Source organism: Lithobates pipiens, unplaced genomic scaffold, assembly GCF_037356315.1.
Source record: "Lithobates pipiens isolate NorthernLeopardFrog02 unplaced genomic scaffold, aLitPip1_a1.2 Scaffold_16, whole genome shotgun sequence".
NCBI lineage: Eukaryota > Metazoa > Chordata > Amphibia > Anura > Ranidae > Lithobates > Lithobates pipiens.
In genome coordinates this window covers 4,268,711-4,294,982 of record NW_027507748.1, presented here as the reverse complement: position 1 = coordinate 4,294,982, position 26,272 = coordinate 4,268,711, and the positions used below count along the sequence as shown (strand labels likewise).

Here is a 26,272-nt window from a genome sequence, read left to right as displayed (position 1 = left end):
GGTAAGTCCATCCAACCCCCACCCCCAGTCCTAGCAGTGTCCTCCCTGCTCCTTGTTTTATATACAAATCTTACCACTAATGCTTTTTTTGTTTGAATATAAAATGAAAATCCCAAAGATAAATGAGGCGTCTGTTGCTGAGGGCAGAACCGTCTTTATAAAATCTCTGCAGTTTTCTTCCTGTTGGCGTCATCTGCCCAATGGCAAAGTGAATGGAATCTTGAAGCTTTATTAACAAAAGAGGGTGGGGTGAAACTATTAAACATGTGCAATTTGTTTAGTTCCAAATTAGTTCTTTAACAAATTTGGCAAATTCATAAATTTTGCCTTTTCCAAATTTTTCAATTTCTGAATTTTCCAAATTAAGAATTTCAAATTTGGAATTTCTAAGTTATGAATTTTCATATTTCCAAATTTCAAAATTTGGAAATTCGAAATTCCAGAACCTGGAAAATTCGAAGTTTCGGAAATTCGAAATTCCGTAAATTTGACAATTCTAAAATTTGCAAATTTGAAAAATCCAAGAATAAGAGTGAAATTCTGAAAGTTCAAAAGACTGAAGATCTGCAAATTTTCGAAAAACCCAAATTCTCCGCCAGCTTCAGTTTGCTGTCAGAAATGTCCGATCGCGTGTACACGAGTCCGTCGCACAAAAGCTCACAACACGTGCTTGGAATGAAGCAGAAGGAGCCGCACTGGCTGTTGAACTTCCTTTTTCTCGGGTGGTCGTACGTCTTGTACGTCCCGCGTTCCCACGTTCGGGATTTTGGCCCAACATTTCTGTGACCTTGTGTATGGATGACAAGTTTGAGCCAACATCCTTCGGAAAAAAAATCCACGGTTTTGTTGGAAAGTCGGATCGCGTGTACGCAACATCAGTGGTTTTTTTGATGTACTCTTTACTATTTTGTTGTTGTAAGCGAGTAGGGGTACGATGTATCCCATACTTATTGACATAGGTGGAAGACAGTACCCGGGTACCCCACTATTGTTAAAGAAGGCTTTCCCCGGCAGACCTTCACAACCACTGGGCCAAGGTGTCCTCATCAATATGGGGATATGGTTCTTTGCCGGGGGGGGGTTCTCCTTGGCAAGCTATGCCCTTATAAGGAGGGCATGTGGCCTGGTATGGTTCATGAGAAAGAGGGGTACACACTTGCCCCCCCCCCCCCTTTCCTGACTAGCTAGGCTGCATGTTCAGATTGATGGTCAGGTGTAGATATATGGGAGACCCTACACACTTTTTTCTTGACTTCTGCATTGGTTTCCCCATGAAATTCCACACCAGACCTGAAGGGTACAGCATCCTGTTGGGGGTCTCCCCTTAACACATATACAAGACACTCATATAGATGAAAGGAATCCCTGGTTTGTTGACTTCCGTGGGGTTTGAATTCGGCACCCGGGTGTGTTCAGCTCATCCCTTTACAATGTACGGAATATCTCTCACACAGCAGTAGCCATGTACAATGTTCTTAGAGCCGATCATCCAGATGAGATTGTACAGCGCTGTGTATGGGGGTCACATGACTGAAGAAAATGGGTGTCATGTTTGGGGGGGGATTTAGTGTTTGGGGGAGGGGTTATAGGTATGGATGGGGGAGGGGCATGCTGTGTATGTATTGGTCCTGATCAATGGAAATGATTGTCTCTCTCAGTTCCAGTATCGGGTCCGGATCTGAATGTCTCATGTCTCCAGAATGGCAGCGCTGAGATCTCCTGCAGGGTGGAGGAGGGGACTAAGCCGAATATCAGTCTATCTGTGATTGGAGGATCCCAGTGGAATAATTCTGTTTCCGCCAATAACATTACAGCCATTGTGAAGCCTCCGGGGCCCTGGAACATCACCTGTACTGTGATGAATAGACTCAACCAGTCTGAGATAAGCCAAGCCGGGGTCACCTGTCCAGGTAAGTGGAGAGCAAAGGACACCGTACAGAGCCATTTAAAGAGAGCAGGCAGAAGGGGCAAGGGGTGGAGTCACTGATCTGGAAGGGTAGGAGGGTGGAGCAAAACAGATAAGCACAGAGCTCTACCTACTGACTGAAATAGAGAATATGAATATGAACCCCCCTAAGATTGAGTAGGTTCCCCCTTTTCTGCCAAAACAGCACCGACCAGTCCAGGCATGGACTCCACTAGACCTCTGAAGGTACGCTGTGGTATCTGCCACCAAGCCATCAGTAGCAGATCCTTTAAGTCCTGTAAGCTGAGAGGTGGGGCCTCCATGAATTGGACTTTGGAGGCCAGGTCTACAAGTGGAACTCATCGTGTTTCTCAAACCATGCTTAAACCATTTTTTTTAAGGGTGGCAGGGCGCATTTTCCAGCTGAAAGAAGCCACTGCCATCAGGGACTACAATTTCCATGAAGGTTTGTACTTGGTCACCAACAATGTTTAGATAGATGGTTATGTATAAAGTAACATCCACATGAATGGCAGGAGCCAAGGTTTCCCAGCAGAACATTGCCCAAAGCATCACTGTCTCTGCTGGCTTATCTTCTTCCCATACTGTATCCTGATGCCGTCTCTTCCCCAGGTAAGTGAATAGCAGATCCTTTAAGTCCTGTAAGTTGAGAGGTGGGGCCTCCATGAATTGGACTTTGGAGGCCAGGTCAACAAGTGGAACACATCATGTTCCCCAAACCATGCTTAAACCATTTTTTTTAAAGGGTGGCAGGGCGCATTTTCCAGCTGAAAGAAGCCACTGCCTTCAGGGAATACAATTTTCATGAAGGGTTGTATTTGGTCACCAACAATGTTTAGATAGATGGTTACGTATCAAGTAACATCCACATGAATGGCAGGAGCCAAGGTTTCCCAGCAGAACATTGCCCAAAGCATCACTGTCTCTGCTGGCTTGTCTTCTTCCCATACTGTATCCTGATGCCGTCTCTTCCCCAGGTAAGTGATTGCCCCGGCCATCCACATGATGTAAAAGAAAATACCATTCATCAGACCAGGCCACCTTCTTCCATTGCTCCATCCTCCAGTTCTGATGCTCACAAGCCCCTTGTAGGTGCTTTAAGCTGTGGATACGGGTCATCATGGCACCAGGTTGGGACTGGCCATAGGGCACGCTGGGCCGCAAAAAAAAGAGCTGCAGGGGTCCCCAACCACTGGGCCACAGACCGGTACCAGTCCGTGGCCTGTTGATGACCAGGCCACACAGTGGGAGGTAAGCTGTGACTGTGGTCTGGACAGGGCTAACGCAGACCACAGTCACCGCTCACCTCCCGCTGTGTGCCAATGCCTGTGCCTCCTCTCCCGGCTCTCCTGTCTCATCAATGACGTCATCCTATCAGCAAAACAGGGGTGGGAGGAGCTGGAGATCTGCGCAGAGAGTTGGAGTTTTTTCATAATAAATAGCCATCCGCTTGTGTTAATATGATCCAGATCTTCAGCTCCTCCCACCTCCTGCTGATAGGAGGACATCGTGTGCGGGGCGGGAGACCCTGGAGAGGACACACAGAGGTGGAATTCTGCCTCTGCCGAGCTGAAGGTAGGACTGCGCAAGGGAGGCAGAGAGTGAAAGGGGGCACTGCGACTAGAGAGAAAAGGGGGCATGACTGCAAGGGGCACTGTAAAGGGGCACTGCAATCATTACCATGTCCTTTTAGAGTGCAGCCCCCTTTATATCGCAGTGCAGAGGACTGACTCCATGAATATCCCGTCACCAACCCCCCCGGTCCCTGGAAAAATGGACTTCTCAGCCCAAAATGCCCGGGCTTGTTTATTGTCCCAATCCGGGCCTGATGGATACCCTGACCGGTCTGCAGCTACACAGCCCCATAGACGACAAACTGTGATGACCACCACCTTCAAGGACAACATGTTCACTTGCTGCTTAGTATATCCCACCCACTTTCCGATGTCATTGTAACCAAATAATCAAAGTTATTCAAATTTGGTCATTAGGATGGATAATTATTCGGCCAATAAGGAGAGAGTTGCCGTAGTCGGGAAATAATCAAGGTCATTAGTTGGGAAGGTGGAATTCTGGAGATGTTGCGGAGGTGAAGGAGGCAGGATTTAGCCAGTGATTGGATATGGGGGCTGAAGGAGAGGTCAGAGTCAAGGATTACACCCAGGACTCTGGCATGTGTGGAGGGACCAATGGTTGTGTTGTTGATATTAATGGTAAAGTCATGGGGGAAGGGGGAGGGGATCGTGAAGGAGGAAATATAAGAAGCTCAGTATTAGAACGATTGAGTTGGAGGAGGTGGTGTGACCTCCATACTGAGATGTCATTCAGTAAGTTGGAGATCTGTGAGGAGATGGAGGGGGTGAGTTGAGGAGTGGAGAGAGAGATCTGGGTGTCATCGGCATAGAGGTGGTATTGGAAGCCATGGGAGGTTATTAACTGGCCCAGGGAAGAGGTATAGAGTGAGAATAGGAGGGGCCCAAGACCGGAACCTTGGGGTACCCAAGAGAAAGAGGAAGAGGAGCGGAGGAGATGGAGTTGTGACACTGAAAGTGTGCTGAGATAGGTAGGAGGAGAACCAGGATAAAGAAGAATCACGGAGGCCAAGGGAGTGGAGTTTATTGAGGAGGAGCAGGTGGTCAACTGTGTGGAAGGCAGCAGAGAGGTCTAATGCTGCGTACACACAATCAAACTATCCGGCGGAAAAGTCAGGCGGACCAGAGTCTGCCAGACAATCCGCCCATGTGTGGGCTCTGGCGGCCTTTTTATACCCAAAAGTCCGGCGGACTTAGAAAGTAGTTTTGACTCAAAAACTGTCCGCCGGACAATATGGTCGTGTGTGTGCTAGTCCGCCGGACTTTTGAAATGAATGGACTTTCCCGCACGGAGAAAAGTCCGTTCATTTTCAGCGCGGCTCCAGGTAGACGAGACTTGCGAAGGAAGTCAATGTTCGGCGGCGAGATTGACACGTCGCTGGCCCCGTCACCTGGTATGGACTTAAAGGAAAAGCCTTACGCCGAAAAAACGGTGTTGGGATTCCCGCCTAGGTACACATCAGACCCTTATCTGAGCGTGCTACCCAGCCGGTCAGGAAAGGGGGTGGGGAAGAGCGAGCACCCCCCCTCCTGAGCCGTACCAGGCCACGTGCCCTCAACATGGGGGGGTGCCCATACCCATTCACCTGTGAAAAAGATGTAAGTAAAACACAACACACAAGGGTTTAAAATTTATTGCACAGCTCCGGGGGTCTTTTTCCATCTTGGGGGGGTCTTCTCGCCGTACTCCTCCGCTATCTTCTGCTCTTTTACTAGCGGAGGAGCCCGGCTTTCTTCTTCATCGCCGCCCCCCGGGGGTCTTCTTCCGACTTTGGGGGTCTTGTCCCCCTCTTTGGTTCTTCTTGCCGGGCCTCCGTGCCTTCTTCCAGCTCTTTAACAAGCAGTGGCCCGGTCTTCTATCACCACCGCCTTCTCTTCTTCTTGTTCTTCGTGTTCTTCTTCCTTGAGATGTTGACTGGACGCGCTCTCTGGCCGCAATGACAAGGACGCGGTGTGCGGCGACTTATATAGGGACATCGCCGGGTGATGTCCCCGCCCATTATGATGTCACAGTCCCAGAGGACATCACCGGTGACCATTGTCCCTATATAAGTCGCCGCACAACACGTCCCTGTCATTACGGCCAGAGACAGCGACGAGTCAACATCTCAAGGAAGAAGAAGAGAAGAAGAACAGAAGGCGGCGAAGACAGAAGACCGGGCCACCGCCAGTAAAAGAGCTGGAAGAAGGAGCGGAGGCACAGCAAGAAGAACCGAAGAGGGGGAGAAGACCCCCAAAGTCGGAAGACCCCGGGTGGCGGCGACGAAGAAGAAAGCCGGGCTCCTCTGCTAGTAAAAGAGCAGAAGATAGTCGAGGAGTCCGGCGAGAAGACCCCCCAAGATGGAAGAAGACCCCGGGAGCTGTGCAATTAATTATTTTAAAGACTTGTTTGTTGTGTTTTATTTACATTTTTTTCACAGGTGAATGGGTAGGGGTACACGGTACCCCAATACTCATTCACATAGGGTGGGGGGCAGGTATCCGGGGGCCCCCTTAATAAAGGGGGCTCCCAGATTCTGATAAGCCCCCCGCCCGCAGACCCCGACAACCAACGGCCAGGGTTGTTGGGAAGAGGCCCTTGTTCTCATCAACACAGGGACAAGCTGCTTTGGGGTGGGGGGGCCTCGCGGCCCCCCTTCCCCAAAGCACCCCCAATGTTGAGGGCACGTGGCATAGTATGGCTCAGGAGGGGGTTGGCGCTCGCTCGTCCCCACCCCTTTCCTGACCGGCCAGGTTGCGTGCTCGGATAAGGGTCTTATATGGACCTTGGGGGGACCCCCACGCCGTTTTTTCGGCGTAGGGCTTCCCCTTTAAGTCCATACCAGGTGACGGGGCCAGCGACGTGTCAATCTCACCGCCGAAGGCGGCGACATTGACTTCCTTCGCTAGTCACGTCTACCTGGAGCTGCGTTCAAATTGAACGAACTTTCCTCCGTGTGTGGGCAAGTCCATTCATTTCAAAAGTACGGCGGACTCCCACCATAGTCGGCCGGAAAAGTCCGGTGTGTGGGCAGGTCCGCTCGTTCTGAAATTTGGTGGACTTTCCGGCGGTTTGTCCCCCGGATAGTCTGATCGTGTGTACGCGACATAAGAGTATGAGTATGGAGTAATGACCAGTATTGGTGAAGGTTAGGAATTTAGGGGGGTTTCCACCGCTGCTCATGAAAATGCTACTTTTTTGTCTGTCTGAGATCTCTGTGTAGATAGCGAGTCTCTAATTCAGAACAAGCATGCGTCAAGTGAAGTCAGGGCAAAGTCAGAGCTCCCAAGCACTATACTGTATTCATTTCAGTGGGTCTTGTATTTAGAGGACCATCATGGCACCCAGGTATCTGGTCCATTCATGAGGAGAGGACAGCCCTCCATATCCCTAGAGGACCATTGTGATAAGTCTCAGTCTCTATGTCATTACTCTGACCAATCATATCCTGGCATTCTCTTCCCCCAGTCCCCCTCTCTAACATCACTGTGAACCACACCTGTTTCCCGAATGGGAGCGCAGAGGCCGAATGTTCGGTGAAAGGATCAGATCCGCGCTATTCCTGGAGTTTGGATGGAAGATCCGTCTCCTCACACCGCTGGGTAAATCTTCATCCTCCGGTCTCCGGAACCCTCCACTGTGATGTCATCAATACCATCAATAATCTAAGTAGCTCCATCAACATCTTCTGTGCAGGTGAGTGAGGGACCGAGACTAGACCGGGCAATGAATTTTGTTACCAATCAAAATCCTGACAACATTTTCCATATTCAGTGAATGGAATGTATCCGAAATTTCAAATCACAACACCGCAGTAATGAATTTCAACTGATCCAAAATAAATTATAATGAAGGAATTTGAAATGGAAACATATTATAATAAATACAGTAAGACATAAAAGTGAAACAAGATGATGATTCCTACGTAGGCGGCGTCACAGACTAGAATAACATAGAATAGAAAATAAAGGAATATAAAAGAATTCAAAAGAATAGAACAGAAAATAAAAGAAAAGAAAATAATAGAATAGAGAATAATAGAATACAATAGCAAAAAATTTTATTGAACAGAAGAAAATAGAATAGAAGAAAATAGAAAGCATATAGCCATCTTCCAAAATTTTAATTTTGAGTTTCAAAATTCAAAATTAGAATTTCGAATACAATAAAATAGAAAGGATATACCTGTCTTCTGAAATTCAAACGTAGAATATAATAAAATACAATAAAATAGAAAGAGTATAGTCGTCTTCTGAAATTCAAATTTTGAATTGAATAGAAGCTGTCCGAAATTTGAATAAAATAATATAAAATAGAAAGAATATAGCTGTCTTCCGAAATTCAAACGTAGAATATAATAAAATGAAATAGAATATAGTCATCTTCTGAAATTAAAACTTAGAATAGAATAATATAAAATAGAAAGAATATAGCTGTCTTCCGAAATTCAAACTTAGAATAGAATAGAATAATATAAAATAGAAAGAATATAACCATCTTCCAAAATTTGATTTTGAGTTTCAAAATTCAAAATTAATATTTCGAATATGATAAAATAGAAAGAATATGAATATACCTGTCTTCCGAAATTCAAACGTAGAATATAATAAAATGAAATAGAATATAGTCATCTTCCGAAATTCAAACTTAGAATAGAATAATATAAAATAGAAAGAATATAGGCATCTTCCAAAATTTGATTTTGAGTTTCAAAATTCAAAATTAGAATTTAGAATACGATAAAATAGAAAGAATATAGTCGTCTTCTGAAATTCAAATTGTAAGTAGAATAGAATAAAATAGAATACAGTATAGCCATCTTCCAAAATCAGATTTTCAAAATTCGAATTTTGAATGGAATAGAATAAAATAGAAAGAATATAGCCGTCATCCGAAATTCTAATTTCAAATAGAATAGAATAAAATAAAATAAAATATAGTCATCTTCTGAAATTCTAATTTCAAATAGAATGAAATAGAAAGCACATAGCCGTCTTCTGAAGTTTGAATTTTGAAATTCAAATTTTGTATAGACTAAAATAAAATAGAAAGAATAAAGCTGTCTTATGAAATGCTGGTTTAGAATAGAAAAGAATATTCAATTTCAAACATACAATATCCAATAGAATATAATAAAATATAAAAAATATAGCTGTCTTCCAATATACAAATTTCAAAAAGAATAAAATAGAAAATAAAGGAATACACTAGAATAGAAAATAAAGTAATAGAACAGAATAAAATAGAATATCTGTCTTGCAAAATTCAAATTTGCGTAAAATATTATAAAATAGAAAGAATATAGCTGTCTTTCGAAATCCTGGTTTAGAATAGAAGAGAATATTCAAATTTCAAATAGAATAGCATTAAATAGAAAGAATATAGCTGTCTCCCAAAATTCTGGTTTAGAATAGAAAAGAATATTTAAATTTCAAACATAAAATATTGAATAGAATAGACATGTGCAGAGTGAAATATTTTGTTTCGGAATTTAGTTTTCGCCTGAAAAATAAATTTATTTAGTTACTCCCGAAACTCGTTTTTATTTATTTCGTTTTTCGCTCAAAAATCGCATTCGTCCGAAAAACCACATGAATTACGGTCAAATCTGTCTTTGAAGGCTTATGGTGTCTGTCGAATGTATAAAGAAGATTCGACGGAGCTGCTAAACTCTATATAGCATACTTCTTAGAACCCTATTAAAGTCTATGGGACTCGAACGTTCAAAATCTAAAGTGCTAATTTTAAAGGCTAATATGCAAGTTACTGTCCTAAAAAGTGTTTGGGGACCTGGGTCCTGCCCCAGGGGACATGTATCAATGCAAAAAAAAAGTTTTAAAAATGGCCGTTTTTTCGGGCGCGGTGATTTTAATAATGCTTAAAGTGAAACAATAAAAGTGTAATATTCTTTTAAATTTCGTACCTGGGGGGTGTCTATAGTATGCCTGTGAAGGGGCGCATATTTCCCATGCTTAGAACTGTCCCTGCACAAAGTGTCATTTCTGCAGGAAAAAAAGTAATTTAATGAATTGTCGGCTCCTGTAATACAGAGAACACTCATTGAAAGTCATTGATATAAAAAAAGCGTGGGGTTCCCCCAAATTCAATTACCCTTATCTGGAGACCGGGCTCTTACCCTCTGGAGACCGGGCTCTTACCCTCTGGAGACCGGGCTCTTACCCTCTGGAGACCCAGCTCCTACCCTCTGGAGAGCACATGTGATCCTGATTCAGTTCACTAAGTGGATGGAGTTGGGCATCCAGTCTCCATGGATCCACCAGATTTGCCAGTTCCGATTTGGTGGAACCAGTTCCTCTGTCTCTGGTTGTTTCCTATCCAACATACAACATAAGAAACCTTATCTCCGTTCTCAGTTACTATAAAGACTCTGACTTCTCCTCCCTCTCTGTGTCTCTCAGTTCCGGTATCGGATCCGGTCCTGGAAGTGAAGTGTCTCCAGAATGGCAGCTCTGAGATCTCCTGCTCAGTGGAGAAGGGAACTAACGTCTCCGTCAACCTGACTGTGAATGGAGAATCGAAGGTATATAATGCCACCGGATCGGAGCGGACAGTCCGTGTCACTGTGCCTCTGGTGTCACCGCCCCATTCCTGGAATATCACATGTTCAGCACAGAATGCCATTAGTCTGAGAACCACCAATAAGACGAGTGACACTTGTCCAGGTGAGAGCCGTGTGTGTGTCCTTTAATTCTGTATACACCTGGGTGGTGCCCCCGTCATTATGGCACAGGACTGAGGTTCCATCATCTCTGTTTACAGGCTCAGGACTGAGTTAGGTTTCAGGTTATAGTTGGGTTAGGTTTTGGAGGAAGGTTAAATTAGGGTTGAAGCTCATCTTCAGAGCAGTGGCGGCTGGTGCTCAACATTTGGGGGGGGGGCGCAAAACAGTTTTGAAAAAAAAATCAAATGCTGCCACTGTGCCATAAAACACAGCCACTGTGCCCTCAAACGCTGCCACTGTGCCAGAAAACACTGCCACTGTGCCATAAAACGCAGCCACTGTGCCCTCAAATGCTGCCACTGTGCCCTCAAATGCTGCCACTGTGCCCTGAAACGCAGTCACTGTGCCCTGAAACGCAGCCACTGTGCCATAAAACGCAGCCACGGTGCCCTCAAATGCTGCCACTGTGTCATAAAAAGCTGCCACTGTGCCCATCAAATGCTGCCACTGTGCCCATCAAACGCTGCCACTGTGCCCGTCAAACGCATCCACTGTGCCCATCAAACACAACCACTGTGCCTTAAATGCTGCGACTGTGCCCTCAAATGCAGCCACTGTGCCATAAAAAGTGCCATAAAATGCTGCGACTGTGCCCTCAAATGCAGCCACTGTGCCATAAAAAGCAGCCACTGTGCCCTCAAATGCTGCCACTGTGCCATAAAACGCAGCCACTGTGCCATAAAAAGCTGCCACTGTGCCCTCAAATGCAGACACTGTGCCATTAAAAGCTGCCACTGTGCCCTCAAACACTACCACTGTGCCCATCAAATGCTGCCACTGTGCCCATCAAATGCTGCCACTGTGCCCATCAAACGCTGCCACTGTGCCCATCAAATGCAGCCACTGTGCCGATCAAACGCAGCCACTGTGCCTTAAATGCTGCCACTGTGCCCTTAAACGCTGCCACTTTGCCCTAAAATGTGCCATAAAACGCTGCCACTGTGCCCTCAAATGCTGCCAATGTGCCCTTAAATTTTGCCACTGTGCCATAAAACGCTGCCACTGTGCCCATCAAACGCTGCCACTGTGCCCTCGAATGCTGCCACTGTGCCATAAAACGCTGCCACTGTGCCCTCAAACGCTGCCACTGTGCCCATCAAATGCTGCCAGTGTCCCTCCCAGGACAACCCGCTCACGCCGCCCGCCCCCCCACCTGGATGGATCGCAGGACACACTGCCGATACCTCCTCCATAGATGGATCGGCGCTTACCTTGTCCTCTTCTCCGGCGTCTCCTCTCCTCTCACTTCCTCTCTCCCACTTCCGCCAAAGCGATGAGCATCCAATAGGGACGCCTGCCGGCTTTGGCCAATCAGGAAACAGGTCTCCCTGACCTGCCTCCAGATTGGCGGGGAGGCAATGCGGTGAGGAAATAGCGAATATTCATTCGTTATGGTCACACAACTGGGCGGGATCGGGGCGCAATCTCTGCACCTTGAGCCCACCCTTTTTTGAAGCGTATTAGAGCCTCTGGCTCTAATCAAGTGCTTAAAAATAAATACACCCCTCCCGCCCCCGCCATAGGAGTCCACCTCCAGCATCCTGAAAGGGGCCAGGTGCATGGGTAGGGAGGCGGCAGTAGGGACGGAGGGGGGGCGGGGGCGCCCGTGCACCCACAATGCACGGGCCGCCACTCCTCCAGAGAAATTGAAGCTTCTCTCCCACCCCTTCCCTTGATGGCATCAGAAAAGAATATCTAAATGCTCTTTTTACTCACCAAAAGCTGCAATCAGATGACGTTCCAGTGCCAAATCTATTCTGTTCTTCTCTATTAAAGAAGTGGAGTCCCTCTCCAGGTATCTACATTAGGGATGGGTCAAACACCCCCGGTGAGGTTCGCACCAGGACACCTCGAACAGGCAAATAGTTCAGGTGAACTCTATTGACCACTTCACGCCTGCTGTGCCATGTCTCTGAGGTACCAGGCAGGCACACCTAAATCTGGGTAACAAAGTGCTGTATGGTGTGTGAAATACTCTTACAAGAGTCTGGTAGTCCTAAAGGTGAAGCATAACAAACATTAATGTCCCAAGTAAAAAGAGCCCCTTCCCTTCTTCACTACAAATCACACACACAATCCAGGACAACAGTGTCCAAAGGAAATGCTGAGTCTGGGAGAAAACTTTTTTCGGAAAGGAGTATAACAAGACACATGGCCACTCGTTAAAATTAGAAGAAAAGAGGTTTAACCTTAAACTATGTACAGGGTTCTTTACTGTAAGAGCAGCAAGGATGTGGAGTTCCCTTCCACAGGCGGTGGTCTCAGCGGGGGGGGGGGGCACTGATAGTTTCAAGAGACTATTAGATAATCACCTGAACGACCGCAACATACAGGATATACAATGTAATACTGACATATAATCACACAAGATACATGATATACAATGTAATACTGACATATAATCACACACATAGGTTAGACTGGATGGACTTGTGTCTTTTTTTCAACCTCACCTACTATGTTTCTATGTAACTATATGTGTGGTTCTCCGGTGAGTCGGGTTAGACAGACCCAACTGGAGTTCTCGGTCACCCTGTGCCCCTAATAGCCACAGGGTGACTTACACATAGGAGGGGCTGGGGGAGCTGGACAAGGAGCTTCCAGTGCCCTCAAAGGTAAACTGGGTTCCACAAATCCCCCACCCAAAGTGACTCCCGTCACAGCTTTTTCTCCACTCACGCTCAGACACGAGTAGAGGAGAGCCGTTCGGATGCTCTGGTGACGGGGGGGGTCTGCACTGATTGATTATCAGTACAGTCCCCATGAGGATGCCCACCCAGGACTACCAGGGAGGCCACCCAGGACCACCAGGGATACCCAGCATGGATGCCACCCAGGGCCACCAGGGATGCCACCCAGGACCACCAGGGTTGGCAATCAGTGCCCATTAGAGATGCCAATCAAGACCCAGCAGTAATGCCTGCCAGTGCCTCCTTATCAGTGCTGCTTATCAGAGCCATCTATCAGTGCCCATCAGTGCCTTCTATGAGTGCCTCCTATCAGTGCCCATCAGTGCCACCTATCAGTGCCACCTATCAGTGCCCATCAGTGCCCACCAGTGCCACCCATCAGGGCCCACCAGTGCCACGTATCAGTGCCGCCTATCAGTTCCCCTTCAATGCCACGTATCAATGCCCATTAGCGCTGCATATCAGATTCACCTATCAGTGCCCATCACTGCTGCATGTTAGTACCTCATCATCAGTGCCACCTCATTAGTGCCACCTCAAAAGTGCCCATCTGTGAAGGAGAAAACATACTTTTTTAAAAATTTTATAACAGAAACAAAGAAAAATTGTTTTTATTTTGAAAAGTTTCAGTCTTTTTTTGTTTGCTTAGCAAAAAAAAAATAAAAATACCCAGATCTGATCAAATACCATCAAAAGAAAGCTCCAATGTTGGTTGGGTGCAGTGTTGTATGACTGCTCAATTGTCATTTAAACAGCAACACAGCGCTGAAAGCTGAAAAATTGGTCGTGGGCGGGAAGGGGGGGGGGGGGGGGAATCCCCGGTAGGCAAGTGGTTAAAGTCTATGGGACACGCACATGAAGAATCTAAAGTGCTAATTTTAAAGGCTTATATGGAATTTATTGTCCTAAAAAGTGTTTGGGGACCCGGGTCCTACCCCGGGGGACATGGATCAATGCAAAAAAAAAGGGTTTTTAAACAATAGTTTTTAAAGGAGCAGTGATTTTAATGATACTAAAAATGAAATATTCCTTTAAATATTGTGCCAGACCCTTCTCCAAGGGTAATGGGAGGAATAAGCGAGCGCCCCCCCTCCTCCAGAACCATACCAGGCTTGCCCTCAACATGTTGATGGAAACAGGGGCTTCTTCCCGACAACACTGGCCAGTGGTTGTCAGGGTCTGCAGGCAGGGGGGGGGGCTTATTGGAATCTGGAAGCCTCCTTTAACAAGGGGGCCCCCGGATCTCAGCCCTCCTATGTGAATGTGTATCGGGTACATCATACCCCTACCCATTCACCAAAAAAGTGTAAAAAAGTAAAAACCACAAGAGACAGTTGTTGACAAATCCTTTATTAAAAAAAGAAAAAAAAAAGTGTCCCGCGATGTACATCCACCATGCCGCCCGACGGACCCGAAAAATAGCAGAAAGAAAACGCTCCACCTTCATGGGAGGACTCCCGCCGACTGCTCTCCCTTCGCTTTCACAGCTCTTATATAGGCAAGGGCGGGACCACCTGGGGACGTAACCAGCTGACCCCGCCCCCTTCTGAGGTCACATGTTTTCATTTTTGCTATTTGCCAGGTCCAGTGGGCGGCATGATTGACGGTGGATTTACAATGCGAGACACTTTTTTTTTTCTTTTTTATTAAAAGATTTGTAAAGAACTGTCTCTTGTGGTTTCTACTTTTTTGACACTTTTTTGGTGAATGAGTAGGGGTCCGATGTACTAGACATGTGCAATTCATTCAGTTCCAAATTATTTTTTTAACAAATTTTGACAAATTAGTTAATTCTGAAACTTCCGAAATTTCTGAATTTCAGATTTTCTGATTTACCGAAGTTTCGATTTTCTGAAATTAAAAATATTTGGAATTTGGAAAATTATAAACTTTAGAAATTGGAAATTCAGAAATTGGAAGTATCGGAAATGAGAAAATTCTAAATTGGGAAATTTGAAATTTTCGGAAATTTGGAAATTTGAAAATCCGAAATAAGATTGAAAATCTGAAGACTCAAAAGAATGAAAATCCGAAAATTCAAAAACCCCAAAAATCTGAAATAATAATGAACTAATAATAACTATTAAATTATAGGCATTTGAATTTCCTTACAATTTTGGCTTAGTGAACATAATGATTATGAATTTATCTGAAATAACAAATATCGTATCTAAACGAATGGAACGTAATGATCTAATAATAATAATAAATAAAAATAATAAAACTTTTTTTTATTATTCATTTGTTCCATTCCATTTGTTTATTTTGGATAATTCGTAACTTCAGATAAATTTGTACTCGTTACGTTTACAAACAGCCAAATTTGAAAGGAAATTCAGCTACCTATAATTTAATAGTTAGTTATAATTTAGAATTTTACTGATTTTCTTTCTTTTTTCAGATTTTCAAATTTTAGAATTTCCGAATTTTGAAAATTCAGAAATTAGAAAATTCGGAAATTTGAAAATTTGAAAATTCAAAATTTGAAAATTCAAAATTCAGAAATCTAATTTCACAACATCATATAACGATATTCTTCAACCTCCAACCGCGTGATCAGAGCCGCTCACCGGACTGAATTATCCCCACAATCAATAGATGATCAATAGTGCTTTAGACAGTAAAATCTCCACCAGCGATCCCCTCCTTTACTAAGATGAGATTCCGTGTTTACAATACAATGCTATGGGAGATCTTGTTCTGTGATTGGATACTGGAGGAGCAGGTCAGTTGGCATCTCCCCATTGAGGAATGTGGAGCATCATCCCAGTAAAGGAGAGGATTGGTGATGAGCAGAACACACCCGAGTTCCTTTCATTGGCGGGTTTGGCAAACAACACTAAAGGATGCCAAATCCGGACTCCTCCGAAGTCAGCAGATGATAAGAGAATTCTGCCCATTTTCTAGGATAATAGACAAGGGATTGTCCACCAAATGTCACGGTGGGTCTGGCCACTGCTCTGGGCAACATGTACCAAAGGAAAAAAAACATATAAAATTTCCATTTGTCGAGGAGCAGTGATTATAATTATACTTGGAGAACATCGATCAAGAGGAACATTATAATTGCAAAATTCTTTTATATAACGTGTGTGTGTGTGTGGGGGGGGGGGTGCCCTGTGAAGGGGGGTATCTGTACGATGTATACACCCTACTACTACTTCAGAAAATATGATACTTGCTGGTTGCTGCCTGGCTCACCAGTGCCCATCCGTGCTGACCAACAAAAAGACCAGCCTGACACCTACACTTACCCCCCTGACACATACACTGACCCCCAGCAAACACACTGACCCCCTAACACCTGCACTGACCCCCCGACACATACACTGACCTCCAGCAAACACACTGACCCCCTAACACCTGCACTGACCCCCTAACACATACACTGACCCCCCGACACATACACTGACCCCCAGCAAACACACTGACCCACCTAACACGTGCACTGACCCCCTAACACATACACTGACCCCCCGACACCTACACTGTCCCCTGCCAACACATATACTGACCCCCTAACACATAGACTGACCCCCTGACTCCTACACTGACCCCCCACACATACACTGACCCCCTAACACCTGCACTGACCCCCTAACACATACACTGACCCCCGACACATACACTGACCCCCCAACACCTACACTGACCCCCCGACACCTACACTGACCCCCTGACACCTACACTGACCCCCTGACACCTACACTGACCCCCCTGACACCTACACTGACCCCCCTGACACCTACACTGACCCCCCTGACACCTACACTGACCCCCCTGACACTTACACTGACCCCCCAACACATACACTGACCCCCCCGACACATACACTGACCCCCCCCCCGACACATACACTGACCCCCCCCGACACATACACTGACCCCCCCAACACCTACACTGACCCCCCCAACACCTACACTGACCCCATGACACATACACTGACCCCCCCGACACAAACACTGACCCCCCGACACATACACTGACCCCCCCGACCCATACACTGACCCCCCCGACCCATACACTGACCCCCCGGACACCTAAACTGACCCTCCCAACACCTACACTGACCCCCCCGACCCATACACTGACTCCCTCGACACCTACACTGACCCCCCGACCCATACACTGACCCCCGGACACCTACACTGACCCCCCGGACACCTACACTGACCCCCCGACACATACACTGACCCCCGACACATACACTGACCCCCGACACATACACTAACCCCCCAACACATACAATGACCCCCCCGACACATACAATGACCCCCCAACACCTACACTGACCGCCCGACACATACACTGATCCCCCCTGACACAAACACTGACCCCCGACACATACACTGCCCCGACACCTACACTGACCCCCCGACACTTACACTGACCCCCCGACACCTACACTGACCCCTACACAGACCCCCTGACACCTACACTGAACCCCCTGACATCTACACTGACCCCCCGACACATACACTGACCCCCAACAAACACACTGACCCCCCAAAACATACACTGACCCCCAACAAACACACTGACCCCCCGAAACATACACTGACCCCCAGCAAACACACTGACCCACCTAACACGTGCACTGCCCCTAACACATACACTGACCCCCCGACACCTACACTGTCCCCTGCCAACACATACACTGACCCCCTAACACATAGACTGACCCCCCTGACTCCTACACTGACCCTCGACACATACACTGACCCCTTAACACCTGCACTGACCCCCTAACACATACACTGACCCCCTTGACACATACACTGACTCCCGACACATACACTGACCCCCCGACACATACACTGACCCCCTTGACACATACACTGACCCCCTTGACACATACACTGACCCCCTTGACACATACACTGACCCCCCGACACCAACACTGACCCCCCCAACACCTACACTGACCCCCGACACATACACTGACTCCCCCGACACAAACACTGACCGCCCTGACACCTACACTGACCCCCCGACACATACACTGACCCCCCGACACCTACACTGACCCCCCGACACCTACACTGACCCCCCCGACACCTACACTGACCCCCCCGACACATACACTGACCCCCCCGGACACCTAAACTGACCCCCCCGACACCTACACTGACCCCCCAACACATACACTGACCCCCAACACATACACTGACTCCCCCGACACCTACACTGACCCCCCGACACATACATTGACACCCCAGACACCTACACTGACCCCCCCGACACATACACTGACCCCCCGACACATACACTGACCCCCCGACACATACACTGACCCCCCGACACATACACTGACCCCCCGACACCTACACTGACCGCCCGACACATACACTCACCCCCCGACACCTACACTGACCCCCCGACACCTACACTGACCCCCCCGACAAATACACTGACCTCCGACACATACAATGACCTCCCGACACATACACTGACCCCCGACAGCTACACTGACCCCCCGACACCTACACTGACCCCCTGACACCTACACTGACCCCCTGACACCTACACTGACCCCCACGACACATACAATGACCCCCCGACACATACAATGACCCCCCCGACGCATATACTGACCCCCTGACACATACACTGACCCCCTGACACATACAATGACCCCCCCCGACACCTACACTGACCCCCCAACACATACAATGACCACCAACACTGACCCCCCGACACCTACACTGACCCCCGACAGCTACACTGACCCCCCCAACACCTACACTGACCGCCCCGACACCTACACTGACCCCCCCAACACCTACACTGACCGCCCCGACACCTACACTGACCGCCTCGACACATACACTGACCCCCTGACACATACACTGACCCCCTGACACATACACTGACCCCTGACACCTACACTGACCCCCTGACACCTACACTGACCCCCTGACACCTACAATGACCCCCCGACACATACAATGACCCCCGACACCTACACTGACACCCTGACATCTACACTGACCCCCCTGACACCTACACTGACCCCCCGACACCAATACTGACCCCCCGACACATACACTGACCCCCCTGACACCTACACTGACCCCCCTGACACCTATACACTGACCCCCCCGACACCTACACTGACCCCCCGACCCCTACACTGACCCCTCCTGACATCTACACTGACCCCCCGACACATACACTGCCCCGACACCTACACTGACCCCCTGACATCTACACTAACCCCCCCGACACCTGCACGGACCCCCCAACACCTGCACTGACCCCCCGACACCTACACTGACCCCCAACACCTACACTGACCCCCGACACCTACACTGACCCCTACACAGACCCCTTGATACCTACACTGACCACCCCCTGACATCTACACTGACCTCCCGACACATACACTGCCCCCAAACACCTACACTGACCCCCCCGCCATCTACACTGACCCCCCGATACCTATACTGACCCCCCGACACCTACACTGAACCCCCGACACCTACACTGACCCCTACACAGACCAACTGACACCTTCACTGACCCCCCGACACCTACACTGACCCCCAACACCTACACTGACCCCCCGACACCTACACTGACCCCCCGACACCTACACTGACCCCTTGATACCTACACTGACCACCCCTGACATCTACACTGACCCCCCGACACATACACTGCCCCCGACACCTACACTGACCCCCCCGACATCTACACTGACCCCCCTGACACATACACTAACCCCCCGACACCTATACTGACCCCTCTGACACCTACACTGACCCCCCGACACCTTCACTGACCCCCCTGACACAAACACAGACCCCCCGACATATACACTGCCCCCGACACCTACACTGACCCCCCTGACATCTACACTGACCCCCCCGACACCTACACAGACCCCCCACACCTACACTGACCCCCCTGACATCTACACTGACCCCCCTGACATCTACACTGACCCCCAACACATACACTGACCCCACCGACACCTACACTGACCCCACTGACACCTACACTGACCCCACCGACACATACACTGACCACCCCGACACCTACACTGACCACCCCGACACATACACTGACCCCCCTGACACAAACACTGACCCCCTGACACAAACACTGACCCCCTGACACAAACACTGACCCCCTGACACAAACACTGACCCCCCCGACACATACACTGACCCCCCCGACACATACACTGACCCCCTGATATCTACACTGACCCCCCAACACCAACATTGACCCCCCAACACCTACACTGATCCCCGTGACACACTGACCCCCTGACACCTACACTGACCCCCCGACACCTACACAGACCCCCCTGATACCTACACTGACCCCCGACACATACACTGACTCCACCGACAACTACACTGACCCCCCCAACACCTACACTGACCGACAAATACACTGACCCCCCCGACACCTATACTAACCCCCGACACATACACTGACCCCGCCGACACCTACACTGACCCCCTGATACCTACGCTGACCCCCTGACACAAACACTGACCCCCCGACACATACACTGAACCCCTGACACCTACACTGACCCCCCTGACATCTACACTGACCCCCCAACACCTACACTGACCCCCCCGACACCAACACTGACCCCCCTGACATCTACACTGCCCCCCCGACACCTACACTGACCCCCCCTGACACCTACACTGACCCCACCGACACATACACTGACCACCCTGACACCTACACTGACCCCCCCAACACCTACACTGACCCCCCCAACACCTACACTGACCCCCGACACATACACTGACCCCCCAACACCTACACTGACCCCCCTGACACCTACACTGACCCCTGACACATACACTGACCCCGCCGACACCTACACAGACCCCCCTGACACCTACACTGACCCCCTGATACCTACACTGACCCCCTGACACAAACACTGACCCCCTGACACACTGACCCCCCTGACACCTACACTGACCCCCCAACACCTACACTGACCCCCAACACCTACACTGTTCCCCCGGACACACTGACCCCCCTGACACCTACACAGACCCCCCTGACACACTGACCCCCCTGACATCTACACTGACCCCCCTGACACCTACGCTGACCCCCCCCAACACCTACACTGACCGACACATACACTGAGCCCCCGACTCCTACACTGACCCCTGACACATACACTGACCCCGCCGACACCTACACAGACCCCCCTGACACTTACACAGACCCCCTGACACTAACACTGACCCGACACATACACTGACCCCCCTGACACCTACACTGACCCCCAACACCTACACTGACCCCACCAACACCTACACTGACCCCGTGACATCTACACTGACCCCCCGACACCTACACTGACCCCCCTGACACCTACACTGACCCCCCCTGACACCTACACTGACCCCACCGACATATACACTGACCACCCTGACAGCTACACTGACCCCCTCACACATACACTGACCCCCCCAACAACTACACTGCCCCCCCGACACCTACATTGCCCCCGACACCTACACTGACCCCCCGACACCTACACTGACCCCCGACACCTACACTGACCCCCGACACCTACACTGACCCCGCCGACACCTACACAGACCCCCCTGACACCTACACTGACCCCCTGATACCTACACTGACCCCCTGACACAAACACTGACCCCTGACACAAACACTGACCCCCGACACATACACTGACCCCACTGACACCTACACTGACCCCCTGATACCTACGCTGACCCCCTGACACAAACACTGACCCCCCGACACATACACTGAACCCCTGACACCTACACTGACCCCCCTGACATCTACACTGACCCCCCAACACCTACACTGACCCCCCCGACACCAACACTGACCCCCCTGACATCTACACTGCCCCCCCGACACCTACACTGACCCCCCAGGACACCTACACTGACCCCACCGACACATACACTGACCACCCTGACACCTACACTGACCCCCCCACACATACACTGACCCCCCCAACACCTACACTGACCCCCGACACATACACTGACCCCCCAACACCTACACTGACCCCCCTGACACCTACACTGACCCCTGACACATACACTGACCCCACCGACACCTACACAGACCCCCCTGACACCTACACTGACCCCCTGATACCTACACTGACCCCCTGACACAAACACTGACCCCCTGACCCCCCTGACACCTACACTGACCCCCCAACACCTACACTGACCCCCAACACCTACACTGTTCCCCCAGACACACTGACCCCCCTGACACCTACACTGACCCCCCGACACCTACACAGACCCCCCTGACACACTGACCCCCCTGACATCTACACTGACCCCCCTGACACCTACGCTGACCCCCCCCAACACCTACACTGACCGACACATACACTGAGCCCCCGACTCCTACACTGACCCCTGACACATACACTGACCCCGCCGACACCTACACAGACCCCCCTGACACTTACACAGACCCCCTGACACTTACACAGACCCCCTGACACTAACACTGACCCGACACATACACTGACCCCCCTGACACCTACACTGACCCCCAACACCTACACTGACCCCACCAACACCTACACTGACCCCGTGACATCTACACTGACCCCCCGACACCTACACTGACCCCCCCGACACCTACACTGACCCCCCCTGACACCTACACTGACCCCACCGACATATACACTGACCACCCTGACAGCTACACTGACCCCCTCACACATACACTGACCCCCCCAACAACTACACTGCCCCCCCGACACCTACATTGCCCCCGACACCTACACTGACCCCCCGACACCTACACTGACCCCCGACACCTACACTGACCCCGCCGACACCTACACAGACCCCCCTGACACCTACACTGACCCCCTGATACCTACACTGACCCCCTGACACAAACACTGACCCCTGACACAAACACTGACCCCCGACACATACACTGACCCCACTGACACCTACACTGACCCCCTGATACCTACACTGACCCCCTAACACAAACACTGACCCCCCCGACACCTACACTGACCCCCCGACACATACACTGACCCCCCCGACACATACACTGACCCCCCCGACACTTACACTGACCCCCCCTGACACCTACACTTACCCCCCTTGACACCTACACTGACACCCCGACACCTATACTGACCCCCAACACATACAATGACCCCCTGACAACTACACTGACCCCCCGACACTTACACTGACCCCCCCCGACACCTACACTGACCACCCTGACATCTACACTGACCCCCCGACACAAACACTGACCCCCGACACATACACTGACCCTCCGGACACCTACACTGACCGCCCTGACACCTACACTGACCGCCCTGACACCTACACTGACCGCCCTGACACCTACACTGACCGCCCTGACACCTACACTGACCGCCCTGACACCTACACTGACTCCCCTGACATCTACACTGACCCCCATGACACCTACACTGACTCCCCCTGACATCTAAACTGACCCCCCCAAACCTACACAGACCCCCCTGACACACTGACCCCCCCTGACATCTACACTGACCCCACTGACACCTACACTGACACCTACACTGATCCCCCCTGACACAAACACTGACCCCCGACACATACACTGCCCCGACACCTACACTGACCCCCCGACACTTACACTGACCCCCCGACACCTACACTGAACCCCCTGACATCTACACTGACCCCCCGACACATACACTGACCCCCAACAAACACACTGACCCCCCAAAACATACACTGACCCCCAAAAAAACACACAGACCCCCGAAACATACACTGACCCCCAGCAAACACACTGACCCACCTAACACGTGCACTGCCCCTAACACATACACTGACCCCCCGACACCTATACTGTCCCCTGCCAACACATACACTGACCCCCTAACACATAGACTGACCCCCCTGACTCCTACACTGACCCTCGACACATACACTGACCCCTTAACACCTGCACTGACCCCCTAACACATACACTGACCCCCTTGACACATACACTGACTCCCGACACATACACTGACCCCCCGACACATACACTGACCCCCTTGACACATACACTGACCCCCTTGACACATACACTGACCCCCTTGACACATACACTGACCCCCCGACACCAACACTGACCCCCCCAACACCTACACTGACCCCCCCAACACCTACACTGACCCCCGACACATACACTGACTCCCCCGACACATACACTGACCCCCCGACACATACACTGACCCCCCGACACCTACACTGACCCCCGACACATACACTGACCCCCCGGACACCTAAACTGACCCCCCGACACCTACACTGACCCCCCAACACATACACTGACCCTCAACACATACACTGACTCCCCCGACACCTACACTGACCCCCCGACACATACATTGACCCCCCCGACACATACATTGACCCCCCCGACACCTACACTGACCGCCCGACACATACACTGACCCCCCGACACCTACACTGACCCCCCCGACACCTACACTGACCCCCCCGACAAATACACTGACCTCCGACACATACAATGACCTCCCGACACATACACTGACCCCCGGACACATACACTGACCCCCTGACACCTACACTGACCCCCACGACACATACAATGACCCCCCCGACACATACAATGACCCCCCCGACGCATATACTGACCCCCTGACACATACACTGACCCCCTGACACATACAATGACCCCCCCCCGACACCTACACTGACCCCCCAACACATACAATGACCACCGACACTGACCCCCCGACACCTACACTGACCCCCGACAGCTACACTGACCCCCCGACACATACAATAACCCCCGGCACCTACACTGACCCCCCCAACACCTACACTGACCGCCCCGACACCTACACTGACCCCCCCAACACCTACACTGACCGCCCCGACACCTACACTGACGCCCCGACACCTACACTGACGCCCCGACACATACACTGACCCCCTGACACATACACTGACCCCCTGACACATACACTGACCCCCTGACACATACACTGACCCCCTGACACCTACACTGACCCCCTGACACCTACACTGACCCCCTTGACACATACACTGACCCCCCGACACCTACAATGACCCCCCGACACATACAATGACCCCCGACACCTACACTGACCCCCGACACCTACACTAACCCCCCGACACCTACACTAACCCCCCGACACATACACTGACCCCCCTGACACCTACACTGATCCCCTGACACAAACACTGACCCCCCGACACATACACTGCCCCCGACACCTGCACTGACCCCTCTGACATCTACACTGACCCCCCGACACTTACACTGACCCCCCGACACCTACACTGACCCCTACACAGACCCCCTGACACCTACACTGACCCCCCCTGACATCTACATTGACCCCCCGACACATACACTGCCCCCGACACCTACACTGACCCCTGACATCTACACTGACACCCTGACACCTACACTGACCCCCGCGACACCTACACTGACCCCCCCGACATCTACACTGACCCCCCTGACACCTACACTGACCCCCTGACACCTACACGGATCCCGACACATACACTTACCCCCCTGACACCTACACTGACCCCCCGACACCTACAATAACCCCCCTCGACATCTACACTGACCCACCGACACCTACACTGACCCCCCCGACACCTACACTGACACCCTGACATCTACACTGACCCCCCTGACACCTACACTGACCCCCCGACACCAATACTGACCCCCGACACATACACTGACCCCCCTGACACCTACACTGACCCCCCTGACACCTATACACTGACCCCCCGACACCTACACTGACCCCCCGACCCCTACACTGACCCCTCCTGACATCTACACTGACCCCCCGACACATACACTGCCCCCGACACCTACACTGACCCCCGACACATACACTGCCCCCAACACCTACACTGACCCCCTGACATCTACACTAACCCCCCCGACACCTGCACGGACCCCCCAACACCTGCACTGACCCCCCGACACCTACACTGACCCCTACACAGACCCCCTGACACCTTCACTGACCCCCCCTGACACCTACACTGACCCCCAACACCTACACTGACCCCCGACACCTACACTGACCCCTACACAGACCCCTTGATACCTACACTGACCACCCCCTGACATCTACACTGACCCCCCGACACATACACTGCCCCCAAACACCTACACTGACCCCCCCGCCATCTACACTGACCCCCCGATACCTATACTGACCCCCCGACACCTACACTGAACCCCCCGACACCTACACTGACCCCTACACAGACCAACTGACACCTTCACTGACCCCCCGACACCTACACTGAC

At 50.5% G+C, this 26,272-nt stretch overlaps 1 protein-coding gene across 2 annotated transcripts in view; it reads left to right on the top strand.

Annotated features, from left to right (window-relative positions):
• The window catches only part of LOC143981550 (uncharacterized), a 107,525-nt gene that overhangs the window by 24,866 nt on the left and 56,387 nt on the right, over nucleotides 1-26,272 (top strand). For both annotated transcript variants that reach the window (XM_077479492.1, XM_077479493.1), the window contains exons 4-6: nucleotides 1,659-1,910; nucleotides 6,968-7,195; nucleotides 9,919-10,182. In XM_077479492.1, the coding sequence (XP_077335618.1) occupies nucleotides 1,659-1,910; nucleotides 6,968-7,195; nucleotides 9,919-10,182 (744 nt within the window). The remainder of the gene's footprint in view (nucleotides 1-1,658; nucleotides 1,911-6,967; nucleotides 7,196-9,918; nucleotides 10,183-26,272) is intronic.